Here is a 15,949-nt window from a genome sequence, read left to right on the forward strand (position 1 = left end):
TAAGTGGTTAAACAATACCCACAATCCTTGTATATAAAGGATCTTAAGCAAACAGGACTATGTTAATCAGATATGCTGCATATTCCTGAAGCTTATTTGCATATAAATATATTATACATGCTAATATATGTGCAAATACTAAATGCCATATAACAGCCACTAACGTAAATACCCTGATCACATAGCCCCTGTCTTCATTGCTAATGTCAGTATTCGTAATCTTATTTCACAGATGTCCTAAATCTATAATAGGGTGCACAGCTGACACACATTGGTCCCATATCCGCTGTTCTCCGTTGGAGCATCCGGTTCCATATATAATCACAAACATACCCTGATCACAGTGCTGCCATGGTCCTTTTGTGGTGTTGGCACCATAGGCAGATTTGCTGCACAAGTTGCGAAACTATATCAGGTAGCCGGTCCATTGGTATGTCTTGGATAACATGTCATGCACCTAAAATGAAAACAGAACATAATACATGTCCGAGGTAGTAAGTCTTGTGCCCGCACTCAAAACGGAGCTGCCGAGAACAGCGCATGCATGTCACAAGAAAATAATAATAGAAAAAAAAAAAAAAAAGGTTTACAGATGGCGACACGTGCATAGTTATGAAGACCAACATCATGGCAGCACTGTGGTCAGCATATTTATTATTATTTTACTCCCTTCTATAGCTCCAGTAATTCTGCATCGCTTTGCAAACATCATCACTGTCCCCAATGGGGCTCACAATCTAACTTCACTATTAGTATGTCTTTGAAGGGTCATTGGTATATGGCATTTTGTATTTGTGTGACCCAAATCTTGCTCTTAGATTAGCATTTATTTCATAATTACATACATATGTTAATGGCCTTTATGACAATTATGCAACATATTTGTGTTAGATAGTCCTGATTGATTGGGATCCTCTTGGATATTGCTAAGTGACTTGCAAAGTCCTGTGTGTAAGCTGATAGGTGGTGTGTGCACATGTCGGATCACCTTTTTTGAAGAGGTTGGTGAACATTTTGCTTTTCCTCACAATAAATCACCTCAGTTTCCGCATACTTCAAGATATTTTATCAAAGTCTTTGGAAAATCCAAATTATCAATGAATGTTTTTATTATACGTACTATGTTCAGTTTTCTTCTGCCTAAAGAAACTGAGACTTTTATTCATAATTAGTCCATAAAAAGAGTATCTGCTAGAACACTTGAGTACCATGGCATTTTATTTTGCGGTCAATGTCCAGTTTTACCTTATAGGCCATTACACAGAGTAGCGGCTGTTCCCCAATGTTTGATGAAGTTTAGATCCAAGGTTCTCCTCTAGTATATTTGTATATTTATGGAAACCGTGGCATTATCCATTGGAGTAAAACAATAAACCTTTTGTACCTGTATAAATTACCTAAAATTGGCCAGGTAATCTTTCAGTCGTGGGTTTTAAGTCCCCATTGTGAGTGCTAAAGTCTACTTATAGCTCATATGGAGCGTTCTCAAATGGTCCTGGGGTGTGAACACAAGTGTGCATCGGGGAGTGTAATTTTATTTGGTGGTGGATTTTCCACAGTTGACTATGTATAAGCAATTCTTAAAAAAAATAAATGTTTTAGTTATAAGGTATTTTACTTGGTTTACTTTTCTAAAAGCCTTATAATTACAAGAAAGAAATACTGCGCAAAAAACTTCAGTGGAGTTTTATGGAAGTGCTTTTGTGGTTTGGCTTCCCTGAGGGGGACGATCTTCATATTATACAGTACGTGGTCTTTGCACTAAGAAAACCTATCAAATTGGGTAAATATAAAGGCACTCCACAATTAGATATATATCCTACTCAAAAACTGAGTAAATAGCCAAAAGTAATAAAAAGTACCATTTTATTAACCCCTTTAAAGCCTGGGGCGTAATAGTACGCCCCATGCTATCACCCCCAGTTCAGTGAGGGCTCCGGCAATGAGCCCGCACTGAATTGGGCACATATCAGCTGATTTATACAGCTGACATGTGCCCGCAACAGCCGCGGGTAGAATCGCGATCCACCCGCGGCTGTTGACCAGTTAAATGCCGCTGTCAATCTCTAACAGCGGCATTTAACAGGGCCGCGTCGGAAGCACGTCACTTACCCTGCACATCGGTGACCCCGTCACGTGATCGCGGGTCACTAATGGGTGGGCATGACAACCCTGGGTCTGCAGCAGACCCCAGTGGTTGTCATGTACTGATCGCTATGAGCGCCACCTAGTGGTCGGCGCTCATAGCACAGGAGCATTTCTGCTACATAGAGGTGATCTACTGATCACTTCTGTGTAGCAGAGGCGATCAGACAGTTGCTGCTTCTAGTCTCAAGACTATAGAAGCAAGCAAAAAGTGTAAAAAAAAAAAAAAAAAGGAAAAATGTTTTTAAAAAAATTTAAAAAATATAAAAGTTTAAATCACCCCCCTTTCGCCCCATTCAAAATAAAATAATAAAAAAAAAACCCACATACACATATTTGGTATCCCCGCGTTCAGAATCGCCCGATCTATCAATATAAAAAAAGAATTAATCTAAACGGTAAACGGCGTAACGAGAAAAAAATTCTAAACGTCAGAATTACGTTTTTTGGTCGCCGCAACATTGCAATAAAATGCAATAACGGGCGATCAAAACATCAGATCTACCCCAAAATGGTATCAATAAAAACTTCAGCTCGGCGTGCAAAAAATAAGCCCTCACCCGACCCCAGATCCCGAAAAATGGAGACGCTACGGGTCTTGGAAAATGGCGCCATTTTTTTTTTAGTAAACTTTATTTTTTTTTTTCAACACTTAAATAAAAAAGAACCTATACATGTTTGGTATCTACAAACTTGTAATGACATGGGGAATAATAATGGATGGTCAGTTTTAGCATTCAGTGAACGTGGTAAAAAAAATATCTGTGGTATTGCACTTTTTTTGTAATTTCACTGCACTTGGAATTTTTTTCCCGTTTTCCCGTACACGATATGGTAAAACCAGTAATGTCGTTCAAAAGTACAACTCGTCCCGCAAAAAATAAGCCCTCACACGGCCATATTGACCAAAAAAATAAAAACGCTATGGCTTTGGGAACAAAGGGAGCAAAAAACGAAAATGCAAAAATGGAAAATCCCAGGGTCCCTAAGGGGTTAAATATACAACATGCATAACATATGTAATGAATTAAAAAACAATAAAAATGGATATACAAGCAGAGCCATGCACTCACGTACTGGTCACCCAAAGGGTGTATGTAACAGCTATGTAACTGCCTCAAACAATACCTACTATTGACCAATCAGAAGAGTCATGGTCAAATAATACATATCACTGAGGTAAGTGATTTCCCAAATCTGTACATCAGACTGTGTAGTATAGCCTATAAAGTTGTTCTATATTGTGGCAGATGACCGTCCATACAAATAATAGAAGGTGCAATACATAAAGCAACACGTTATCCTCACGGTACAAATGTTAAGTTAAACCAGACGAATCTGGTGCATGCATGTGCAAATTTAGAAATGATAACAATATTCAAATTGATATATGTATATTAAATAATGCATTGTACTAAGTGTACAAAGGAGGATAGCAAGGTGATTCTTGCAAGTTGGGAGTACACAAATACATATTCACACCATCAGTATGCAGTAAAAGGGTATCAAAAAGGCATTAGAGATGCATACCCTCTTCTACTTGACCATACTTTCCTTGCATTTTCCAGCGGTGTGCGCTCGCACCGTTTGACTAATGGTACTTTTTTATTACTTTTGGCTATTTACTCCATTTTTGTGTATTATTATTTATTATTATTATAGCGCCATTTATTCCATGATGCTTTACATGTGAAAAAGGTGGTATACATAGCAAAAACAATTACAAAAATGTTGAACAAAAATGCAACGGCAAACTGGTACAGGAGGAAAGAGGACCCTGCCCGCGAGGGCTCACAGTCTACGAGGGATGGGTGAGGATACAGTAGGTGAGGGTAGAGCTGGTCGTGGAGCGATGGTCACTGCAGGTTGTAGGCTTGTCGGAAGAGGTGGGTCTTCAGGTTCCTTTTGAAGATTTCCACGGTAGATGAGAGTCTGATGCTTTGGGGTAGAGAGTTCCAGAGTAGGGGGGATGCACGGGAGAAATCTTGTATGTGATTGTGGGAAGAGGAGATAAGAGAGGAGTAGAGCAGGAGATCTTGTGAGGATCGTAGGTTGCGTGTAGGTGTGTACCGGGAGGCTAGGTCACAGATGTATGGAGTTGACAGGTTGTGGATAGCTTTGTATGCCATGGTTAGTGTTTTGAACTGAAGTCTCTGGGCAATGGGGAGCCAGTGAAGCGTTTGACAGAGAGGAGAGGCCAGGGAATAGCGGGGGGACAGGTGGATTAGTCAGGCAGCAGAGTTTAGGATAGATTGGAGGGGTGCGAGCGTGTTAGAGGGGAGGCCACAGAGCAGGAGGTTGCAGTAGTCAAGGCGGGAGATTATGAGGGCATGCACTAGTGTTTTTGCAGATTCGTAGTTGAGGAATGTGTGGATCCGGGAGATGTTTTTGAGTTTGAGTCGGCAGTAAGTGGAAAGGGCTTGGATATGTGGTTTGAAGGAGAGGTTAGAGTCCAGGGTTACCCCGAGTCAGCGAACTTGTGGGACTGGGAAAAGTGGACAGCCATTGATTTTGATGGATAGGTCAGATGGGAGGGCTGAGTGAGCTGGGGGAAAGATGATGAATTCTGTTTTATCCATATTAAGTTTTAGAAATGTAACAGAGAAGAAGGATGAGATAGCAGACATACATTGTGTTATTCTAGTTAGTAAGGAGGTGATATCAGGTCCAAAGAGGTAAATCTGTATGTCGTCAGCATAGAGATGATACTGAAAGCCGTGGGACCCTATGAGCTGTCCCAGGCCGAAGGTGTAGATGGAGAACAGCAGGGGTCCTAGGACTGAACCTTGGGGGACACCAACAGCTAGGGGGCGAGAAGAGGAGGTGGTGTGTGAGTGGGAGACACTGAATGTTAAGTATGAGGAGATCCAAGATCGGGCCAAGTCTTTGATACCAAGAGATGAGAGAGTCTGTAGTAAGAGGAAATGGTCCACTGTGTCAAAGGCAGATGACAGGTTCAGGAGGAGAAGGACAGAATAGTGTCGCGTGGATTTGACGGTTAGTAGGTCGTTGGTGACGTTAGTCAATGCAGTTTCAGTAGAATGGTGCGGTCAGAAGCCAGATTGTAAGCGGTCAAAGAGGGAGCAAGAAGAGAGGTGGGAGGACAGTTCAAAATGGACGTGTTGGTCGAGTAGTTTTGAGGCCTAGGGGAGAAGTGAAATGGGGCGATAGCTAGTCAGAGAGGATGGGTCAAGGGAGGGTTTTTTGAGAATGGGTATGATCGAGGCATGTTTGAAGCATGAGGGGAAGACACCAGTTGTTAGTGACAAGTTGAAGAGGTGGGTTAGAGTTGGGATGAAGACTGTAGTAAGGTTAGGGATGAGGTGAGACGGGATAGGGTCAAGTTCACAGGTGGTGAGGTGTGACTTGGAGAGTAAGGAGTAAAGTTGATCTTCCGTAATGACGGAAAAGTTGGTTTTGGAGGAGGAGGATTGTGTAGATATGAGGAGGGGCTGTGGGGACTTTAGGCAAAAGCTTTATCTGATGGTATCAATCTTCTGCTTGAAGATATATGTAGGATATATGTGGTCTTTGCACTGTATGACTTAATGGTCACAAGTATAATTAGTGTTAGATATTTTAACTGAAAGGACTCTATGTAAGGAAAATGTCTAAGTGGATTGTTCAAATGGAATTTATCGAGGACAAGGAAAATATTAACATTTTATGGTGGAATAGCTGTAAAACATTAAGTAGTACAACATGTAAATAGTGTAAATGTAAAGTGATACTAAAACATCAAAGAGTTATGAGATGACTGAACAAGGTGTTGTGTGTACAGATTAGTGATAAAGGATCTGCTTCAGGACCTTGAAGCTTAGTCTTCAGATAAAGATCCATTATTCCTTCTATGGTAATCTCTTTATGAATGCTCTGTGTATTCATATTACTGCTATGGATTTTTCTTTTCTCCACTATTATATTTCAAGTTGTCCTTACATATAGCGAAACACCTATGTTAGCCGATTGCTCTCACACATGGCTGCAACCAGTGTAGTCCTATACAGTATGTTATAATTTATAGATTCCACTTCTACTGTACATGAGTGAAGACAAAAATAATCTGTGGCTTACACCCACCTTGCTGCCTTCCATAGACTCCTGTATAACCTCATGGCTTCCATATCCTATTTGATAAACAATGCTTCCTCACAAACCAAAGGATCACTATATACTCGATGTATCAAGATATAATGAATATCGAAGTGGTGGTACAAGTATAAGCTAAACCTGTATTTGTACTGTAATTGTATTTTATATGCATGAACTTATGGAATTTCTATGTACAGTATATGCTAATTTTTTACATAGATGCATTCAATCACAATCCCCATTATACACACATACATTGTAAAGCGGCAAGGTGGCAAGGACCTCTACCATCTGCTGTTGATAACTTATCCTGATGATGTGTCATCAATATAATTTGCCCAAAGAGCCCCTTAATGTATTTGCAATGGTAGCCAAATAGTAGTAGATTGCTGATAGTAGACTCAGTAGGAGGGACCATTACAGCTCAATGTTATACCACTTGGCTATTCCTCTGCTAGTTTGACATAGAAATAGGAAAACAGCCTCCCAGTAAGTTTTCATTTCATTGTGCCTGTCATACATAAAGACAGTTGAATCTTGACTGGTGCCATTAGATGGAACAGTTCTTACACATCCTTTCTTGGGTAATGTATACTCTACCATGAAGCAGGACAGAGAATAGGAACTACATGGTCATGTATGAAGCAAAACCAAAGAAATGAGAGATAGCATAAGTTGTTATACGTGCAGTGTATAGAAGCACGCTCACACTGTGTGGCCATTCCACAGACAAAACCTAAGAAAAAAATAAAATGAACATATGCCCTGTAGTACGTAACTTGTAATAGTACATGCGGTATTTAGATAACACAATTTTGATCAAAAAAGCATAAAAGCCATCCCACCGCAACAAGGTGTACCCAATCAGGATAGTCCTATTTTATCTCTAGTTTTAAAACCTCAACTTGTGTCAGCCGACCTCACTATAGATAAGGGCAGAACAGGATACAGACCCTACTGTTCAGACACCTGCCCATGGGAAGCTTTATAGTCAAAATAGTGATAACTAAGTACCCTATGTTATTTACATGTACTATTACTATTTGCTTACTACAGAGTATATGTTCATTTAGTTTTTTTCTTTGGTTTTGTCTGTGAAATGGCCACAGTGTGAACAAGCATTGCACGTATAATTTACATACCGAAAAAGGCCCGTTCCCACCACATCCCGCGTGTTCTAATTTTTAGCTAGACATTTTTAGCTTGCAAAAAAAGAAGGTTAAGAGGAGACTTAATAACTGTCTACAAATATCTCAAGGGCTGTCACAGTGTAGAGGGATCATCCTTATTCTCATTTGCACATAGAAACATGAGAAGCAATGGAATGAAACTGAAAGGGAGAAGATACAGATTAGATATTATAAAAAAACTTTTTGACAGTGAGGGTGATCAATGAGTGGAACAGGCTGCCAAGAGAGGTGGTGACGGTGAGATCTCATTCAATGGAAGTCTTCAAACAGTGGCTGGACAGACATCAGTCTGAGATGGTTTAGTGAATCCTGCATTGAGCAGGGGGTTGGACACAACGGCCCTGGAGGTCCCTTCCAAATCTAACATTCTATGATAATGGCATGGTAAACTATCTTCTCTCATATTAAATAACACTGTTTTGCATTTTTTTCTGTAATAATTACCGTATATTCCGGCGTATAAGACGACTTTTGAAGACTGAAAAATCTTCTGTCTAGTCTGGGGTCGTCTTATACGCCGGTAATGCTTTTAAACTTTCAGAAATTGACATGCGGGGATACTCTGGGGGTGTTAATAAGCTGCCGTGGCCGTATCCCTGCCATGTCGGAGTTAATATAAGGTGGAGGGAGTTAAAATACGGCGGCGGTAGGTCCAGACAGTCAGCGCTTCTGTGCTGAAACTGACACATCGCTGCGTATTCCCAGCTCCGGACACAGCGCAGGGCTTCTGTGCCGACAGCTTTCACTTGTCACAGAAGCGCTGCGCTGTGTCCGGAGCAGGGAAGTTCGCATCGCTTCTGTGACAATATATAAAAAGCCGGCAATTCAGCAGCGGCATAAGCCGGCACCCGACAATTTAGAATAGAAAGAATAGAGCTTCACACATAGATTAGATAGATAGAAACATGTCAGTCACATATATAAGAAGTACAGTGACAGTGTTGGTTACTGTACTTGTCATTTAGTGTAAAGGATTTATTAAAACAAATAATAGTGTTTTCATGCACCATCTCTTTAAAAAAGCCGGCCGGCAATTCAGCATCTGTACCCGACAATTTATAACAGACAGAATAGAGCTTCACACATAGATTAGATAGATAGAAACATGTCAGTCACATATATATGAAGTACAGTGATAGTGTTGGTTACTGTACTTGTCATTTAGTATTAAAATAAAGGATTTATTATTAAAAAAATTGGCGTGGGGTTCCCCTTAATTTTAGGCTCTAGCGGAGGTTAAGCAGACGGCTGGGGCAGATGTTTGAAGCCTGGGAAGGGGGTAATACCCACGGAGCTTCCCAGGCTACTAATATCAGCCCCCAGCTGAATACCTAGTCTTTACTAGCTATTAAAATGGGGGACCCCCCAAAAAAAATGACGTGGGGTCCCCCCTAATTTAATAGCTAGCAAAGGCTAGGCAGACAGCTGGGGGCTGATATTAATAGCCCAGGAAGGGAGCCATGAATATTGGCCCCCTCCCAGGCAAGAAACACCAGCCGTCAGCCGCCCCAGAAATGGCGCATCCATAGGATGCGCCAATTCTGGCACTTAGCCTCGCTCTTCCACGCTGCCCTGGTGCGGTGGCAGGGGGTAATAGGGTTGGGGTTGATGTCAGCTTATAATGCCAGCTGACATCAAGCCCAGGTTAGTAATGGAGAGGCGTCTATAAGACACCCCCATTACTAACCCCATAGTCAAAGTTAAAAAAAACACAAACACCCAGAATAAAGTCCTTTAATTGAAATAAAGACACAATTCTTTATTGTTCTAAATTAAACCATACTTACCATCACGCCCATTCCAGCTGAAGCCAACGATCTCCTGCAATAAAAGAAAAATAATAAAGCAACATCATCCTTACCTTCCCATGGTTCCCAGGACGGCTCCAGCTCTGCTACATCGAGATGACAGGCTGGACCGCAGCAGAACGCTGCCATCCAGCCTGTTATCCCGCAGACACTGAGAAGAGCAGGCATGCTTGTGCTCCTCAGTGTCTGACTGTGACGGCATCCAGATGAGCCGACAATGAACTCCGCTCACCTCCTGGACGTCCGTCACTGACAGCGTGGGAAACTTCTACTGCGCATGCGGGGAGCAGGAGAATTTTCCCACGCTGTCAGTGACGTGCATGAGGTGAGCCGAGTTCATTGGACATGATCTCGGCTCATCTGGATGCCGTCACAGTCAGACACTGAGGAGCACAAGCATGCCTGCGCTTCTCAGTGTCTGCCGCATGGCAAGCTGAACGGCAGCGTTCTGCTGCGGTGCAGCCTGTCATGTGAATGTAGCAGAGCTGAAGCTGTCCTGGGAACCATGGAAAGGTAAGGATGATGTTGGTTTATTATTTTTCTTTTATTGCAGGAGATCGTTGGCTTCAGCTGGAATGGGCGTGACGGTAAGTATGGTTTAATTTAGAACATTAAAAAATTGTGTCTTTATTTCAATTAAAGGACTTTTTTCTGGGTGTTGTGTTTTTTTTAATTACTTTACTAGAAATTCATGGTGGTCATGTCTAATATTGGCGTGACCCCATGAATTTCGGGCTTAGGGCCAGCTGATAATGCCAAGCTGGCCCTAACCCCTTTATTACCCAGTGAGCCACCGCACCAGGGCCCTGGATGAGTTGGGTACAGCGCCAGAAGATGGCGCTTCTATGAACGCGCCATTTTCCGGGGTGGCTGCGGACTGCAATTTGCAGCGGGGGGGGGCCCAGAAAGCTTGGGTCTCCCTGCGCTGCAGATTCCAGCCCCCAGCTGCCTAGTTGTACCTGGCTGGACACAAAAATAGGGCGAAGCCCCACGTCTTTTTTTTTTAATTATTTCATGAAATAATTAAAAAAAAAAGGGCTTCCCTATATTGTTGTGTCCGGCCAGGTACAAATAGGCAGCTGGTGGTTGGGGGCAGCCCGTTCCTGCCTGCTGTACCTGGCTGGACACAAAAATATGGCGAAGCCCACGTCAACATTTTTGGGAAAAATTAATTACAAAATTAATAATAATTTAGGGACTGCATCTTTATTAACCCCTCAATTGTCATTTAGTGTTAAAATAAAGGATTTTTTAAAAAGAAAATTGGCGTGGGATCCACCATCATTATAGTCTCTAGCGGAGGTTAAGCAGACGGCTGGGGCAGATGTTTGAAGTCTGGGAAGGGGGTAATACCCACGGAGCTTCCCAGGCTACTAATATCAGCCCCCAGCTGAATACCTAGCCTTTACTAGCTATTAGAATGGGGGACCCCCCCAAAAAATGACGTGGGGTCCCCCCTATTTTAATATGTTTATGAGTGACAGTTTTCCTGCTATATACCTGCATGTCATAAGAATTTAAATTAAAAAAGGACCATGTTAAATTCAAATCTGTTTTTTTTTAATTTTTACCGGTGTTTGGTATGCGTTGGAAAAGGGGTAGTCTTATACGGTGAATATATCCTAAACTCTATATTTTAACAGGAAAGTAGGGGGGTCGTCTTATACACCAGGTCGTCTTATACGCCGGAATATACGGTACATATCCTTTATTTTAGTGTGTATTAGGAAGAACACATTTTTCATTTACATAAATATCTCCTATAAGAGCCAGAATGCCACAGTATATTGTCTAATATGTATCATAGGTTTATAGGCTGTACTTGTACAAGATGGACTCAGTTGAAAATGACATGTATTTTTCACTTTTGTATTTTGTCATTTGTTTTGTAGGGTTCAATCATGGGCTACGACGATCAGTCGGCGGTGTGGCTACAATTCTGGGACCACTGTGGGCAGCAGGTTTAACACAAAATTTGTATATTATGCTGGGAACTATGATGGGTCTGCTTCTTTTAATCAGTGTAAGCAACAAAAATATTGCATTTTATTTTGTTCCAGTAAACTGTTATATTTTTCCTTTCACCTTATCTTCATTTAGATTTTTTATTTTATTTTGTTTTAATAGTATCTTTATTACTAGCTAATTTCACTGACTGTAAGTCAACTATTAGTGTAAATATGTGTATATAATCCAGCAAGTCATAATGAAGAAAGTCTGAAAATCCAACACTTTAAGGTTATGTGTAGTGTTGAGCGAGTATGTTCTGTCCGAGTACGCTCGGGCCGAGCTCCGAGTATTTACAGCTGCTCGGTGATATGGTTGAATCGCTCCCGTGTGCATGATTTGCACCTGTTTGACAGCTTTATTACATGTGAGGAATGTGTAAGAAATAGACATTCCTCACATGTAATAAAGCTGTCAAACAGTTGCAAATCATGCACACGGGAGCGATTTAACCTTATCACCGAGCAGCTGTAAATACTCGGAGCTCGGCCTGAGCATACTCGGCGAAAGGGTTAATAGAACATACTCGCTCAACACTAGTTATGTGCAAACAGCAAAAGTGCCCCAAAAAATGAACAAAATGCACAGCAATGTCTGAACGACATTGCTGTGTAAATGTTCCATCCTATGTCATGTCTTTTTAACTGATTCAGGGGTCAGAAACCCTGAAGTGATTAAAATAAGTGACATGCTCATTCTAGCGGAAGCCGCCTGCTGTCAATACTTGACAGTATAGAGTAAAAGCTCTGTCACAAGAATGACGGCAAAACCGCCAGCAAAGCTGCTTCAGGGAAATGAGCACCGGCATTTCCTGAAGGAGCTTCACTTGGGAAAACTCTGCGTCTGCGCCAGCATCTAAGAAATACTGTGGCAACGTAACCTGAAGGGGCTTTCTGGTTATAATAATAATAATCTTTATTTTAATATAGCGCCAACATATTCCGCAGCGCTTTACATACATTATTATCGCTGTCCCCATTGGAGCTCACAATCTACATTCCCTACCATTATGTCTTTGGAGTGTGGGAGAACCCGGAGGAAACCCACACAGACACGGGGAGAACATGCAACAACAAAAGTTAAAGTTTCTATTTACACACTATCTGGATTCCTGTCTCTCGCCTGCTTGAGCGGTTATGACATGACCACAAGTATGCAATTTGCATAGTTTCGGTCACGTCGCGACTAGCTTTTTGTCCACTTCTCTCAATAGAACACTACAAAAAGCAGGAAAAGTTGCTAGTCACTGAAGCTGTCAGAAAAGTGGAATCCAAGACCAACTACAATATATTGTGAAAAATTTCTAGACTAGAAGCAGAAAACATAGCCAAAAGAACAATTTAGGAAATTCCTCTGATGAAACGCATACATTTATCGTTGCATCTCTTGTGCTTCTCTCTCTTAGGTAATGGTTGTCCTATCGTACAAGTACTTAGTAGAACCTGCTGCATCAGAAGAATGATAATGATGAAGACTAGCCTGTTCCTGTGTCTGGTTAGCATTGCACTTCTCATCACCATGGGCAGGGTTTCTGTGACGTCAGCCAAAAGTCAAGGCAACAAGACTTTAATGCTTTGTTTCCCTATGGAAAAAAATGCAAATTACGGTACATGATCAGATTGTGATGCATGTCTGCAAGGTGAGCTGCAAAGTTCTCACAGAGAAGCAATGAGGTTCAGTTCTACCTTACCTCGACTCAGAAGCGAAACTACGAAGCCCTAGTCTTGTTCTGGTAACAAGGAGTGTATATAAACTTTGTGAAGCAAAGTCACTAGTGGTCGAGGACTTTAGACATATCCTAATTCACAATTGTACATGATAAAATTGATGATCTTTGTTTAATTTGCTGTGAACTTCATAAAAATCTCATGAAAATATGAATACCATTATTAAGATATGCTCGTTTTAGTCTTTAATTCCCTCGTCTGGCACATGTTTGATGCCCATGCTCGTGGTTCGCTTGCATTGCTGTGTAATAAGCTGCATGCTGAAGCATCCTCTTCAATAGCTTAATAAGTTCCTGCAGTTCCACATTACAGACCGTAGTAATATAGACTTGTTGTGCCACTGTATGGTGCCTTCATGAGGCAGTATCTTTTCCTTCTATGGCATTGACTGGAGCATAGAATGATTGATTATTCCCATTTACATATAAAAAAAATGTTGGTGTGTTTCAATATATCGTAAGCAGAAGATATGGATTCAGTCTGGACCTCTACAAATGTATAGGAGCTGTATTTATGAATCACTACAATGCAGATCAGTTATATTACAGTGTGTATGAGCACCTACTTATACATTGCTTATATTAGAAGATAATATTTAAAATTATCAAGAAATTACATTACTGAAGTTTATCTGTAGTTTAAATTCACACCATACAAAAAGATGACTACAAACCTGGTTTTACCGCAAATTATCACCTCACAAAAGCATGCTAAATAAACCTACTATCAAGACAACCCATCATCCCTCACAATTGTGTTTTTTGGGAAACAATGGGGCTACAGATGGAGCCCCATACCTCAGTCTAAGATTTTTGGCTATGTTCCCAAGATGTGTTTTTAGCGCAGCGTGTTTTTTCTGCGTCAAAAACGCAGCGTCTTATAGTTTCAGCAGAGTGGATGGGATTTATAGAAATCTCATGCCCACTGTGCTTTTTTTTTTTTTTTTAACACTGTGTAAACTCACCTGTGGTGCGTTTTTCAAATCCGGAGCATGTCAATTTCTCTTGAGGGTACTCTTAGTTTTCTGTGCGGATTTTCATGATAGACTTACATTAGATGTGGAAAAGCCGCAGCAAAAGAAAGCACATGCATTTTTAGTGCGCTTCCTCAGCGGAAACACATAAAAAATGCACATAATCTGCATTTAAGTATGTCAATAAAGTTTTGTCAAAGCAAAAAAAGAAGGAAGTGTCAAAAACAAAGCAGTTTTATTTAAAGCATGCCATCCCAAACAGATATAAAAAAATGCAGTGTCAAAAACGCAAAAAAGGAGCATCAAAAAAGCAATGAAAAAACGCAAGTAACCTAATTTAAATAATAGGTGCAGAAATTCCGCAACATCAAAAACGCACCAGAAACTCATCATGGGGAGCGTAGCCTTAGATTCAACGGGAATTGGATTTTTCGTCCCCAGCATTTGGCCCCCAGGATGTTTTGGCCCCGCACATTTTACCCCCGCACATATCGCCCCCAGTTCGCCCCATTCCGGGGGCAAAATGTGCGGGGGCAAAATGACAGGGGCGAAATGTGCGTGGGCGAAATGTACCTGGGGGCAAATTGCTGGGGGTGAAACTTCCTATAACCAGATTCAACAATCCATAGTTTGGCATCTAAAAGGCTGGATTGGAAGTATTTCTAATCTTGGCTATAATATGTAGCTGCACTCCTGCTGTAATAGCAAAGTCAAAGGGGTTAAGTATAATAAAAGTGAACACCATGTTCATGTTTAGCTGTAGTCATCTCTTGTAATCACTGAAAGAAATTAAAGAAAAATTCTGTATAACTACAGAATTTCTGTATAACTACAATTTTACAAGAGATCTTATAATAACATCCCCTACAGTATAGAAGAAGCAACTTGGCACTGAATAGTAAATAAAGTTCCGTTTTTATTTTTGCATTCACTAAGTGGTTAAGTGTTTTCAGACTTTTATCAGAACTAGAAAAGGGGGAAGGGGTATACAGAAACAAAAAGAGGAGTCAAACTTTGTATAGGAGAACAATTTACATACAATATGGTTCAAAGTTATGTAAATGCATATGAAGAGTCATAAGAAGTATTGAATACAGAACTAAATCCTCCAATAACATATTAAACATATACAGCAATAGTGGGACAAACAACATGAAGTATAAAAAAGGTATTGGCATACAAGTTAGTGTGATTGAAGTGAGGAAAAGGAAACAGGAGCTTCCCATGTGTGAAACGGAAAAGGATCCTGGTATTGTCTCCAAGTTATATACAGAGGGAATGTGGTGTCTCAGTAATTGTGAAAACCTCCAGGGAGAGGAAATGGTACCTGGTAAAGGGGAGGTTAAAAAACAACAGTATCAGTGGAACAGTGGCACGGTCATTGACTCGCAGTCCGGAGAACTGTTTGAAATGAGTATGGACCTACAGAGGTTCTACCGAAATCTACGGCTACGAGCACATTTTTCAAAACCTGAGTTGGTTCAGAGACTCAGGGTATGTGCACACGATGCAGAAATGAAGCAGAAAATTTCTGCATCTCCCTGGCAGAAAAAACGCATGCGGATTGTACATGCATTTTTCCTGCGGAATACATGCGGATTCACATGCGTTTCGGCATGCGGATTGACAAGCGCTTTCCAGGCGATTTTAGAATCACTTGGAAAGTGCTTGACAACTAGGTCACACTATATAAATTCATGCAACCAGCATGGATTTATATAGTGTGACCGTATAAGAATGTTTAAAAATAAAAAAATAAAGCTATACTTACCCTCTGATGCCCCGGCGTGTGCTGCCGCTTTCGTTCCTGGCTGCCGGGATATCGCGAGACACTGCGCTGAAGGGCCAGCGGTCACATGACTGTGACGTCACCGAAGGTCCTTCAGTCTTGCACGCGAGCAGAGGGAAGGAGAGCGGGGGCCGTCAGAAGGTGAATATATCTTTATTTTTTATTTTATTCTTGTTTTACAGCTTTTTAAATGGTACCTGGGTGTGGAGGAGAGTCTC

At 41.1% G+C, this 15,949-nt stretch overlaps 1 protein-coding gene across 1 annotated transcript in view; it reads left to right on the forward strand.

The window, feature by feature from the left end:
- Positions 1–15,235, forward strand: part of LOC141259414 (major facilitator superfamily domain-containing protein 8-like) — a 61,380-nt gene extending 46,145 nt beyond the window's left edge. The window contains exons 12-13 of the mRNA XM_073675353.1: positions 11,128–11,258; positions 12,648–15,235. Coding sequence (XP_073531454.1) covers positions 11,128–11,258; positions 12,648–12,704 — 188 coding nt within the window. The 3' untranslated portion in view covers positions 12,705–15,235. The remainder of the gene's footprint in view (positions 1–11,127; positions 11,259–12,647) is intronic.
- Positions 15,236–15,949: the final 714 nt, after the last annotated feature.

Source organism: Phyllobates terribilis, unplaced genomic scaffold (assembly GCF_046119375.1).
Source record: "Phyllobates terribilis strain yellow unplaced genomic scaffold, ASM4611937v1 Scaffold_3__8_contigs__length_932513732, whole genome shotgun sequence".
In the NCBI taxonomy this organism is placed as follows: domain Eukaryota; kingdom Metazoa; phylum Chordata; class Amphibia; order Anura; family Dendrobatidae; genus Phyllobates; species Phyllobates terribilis.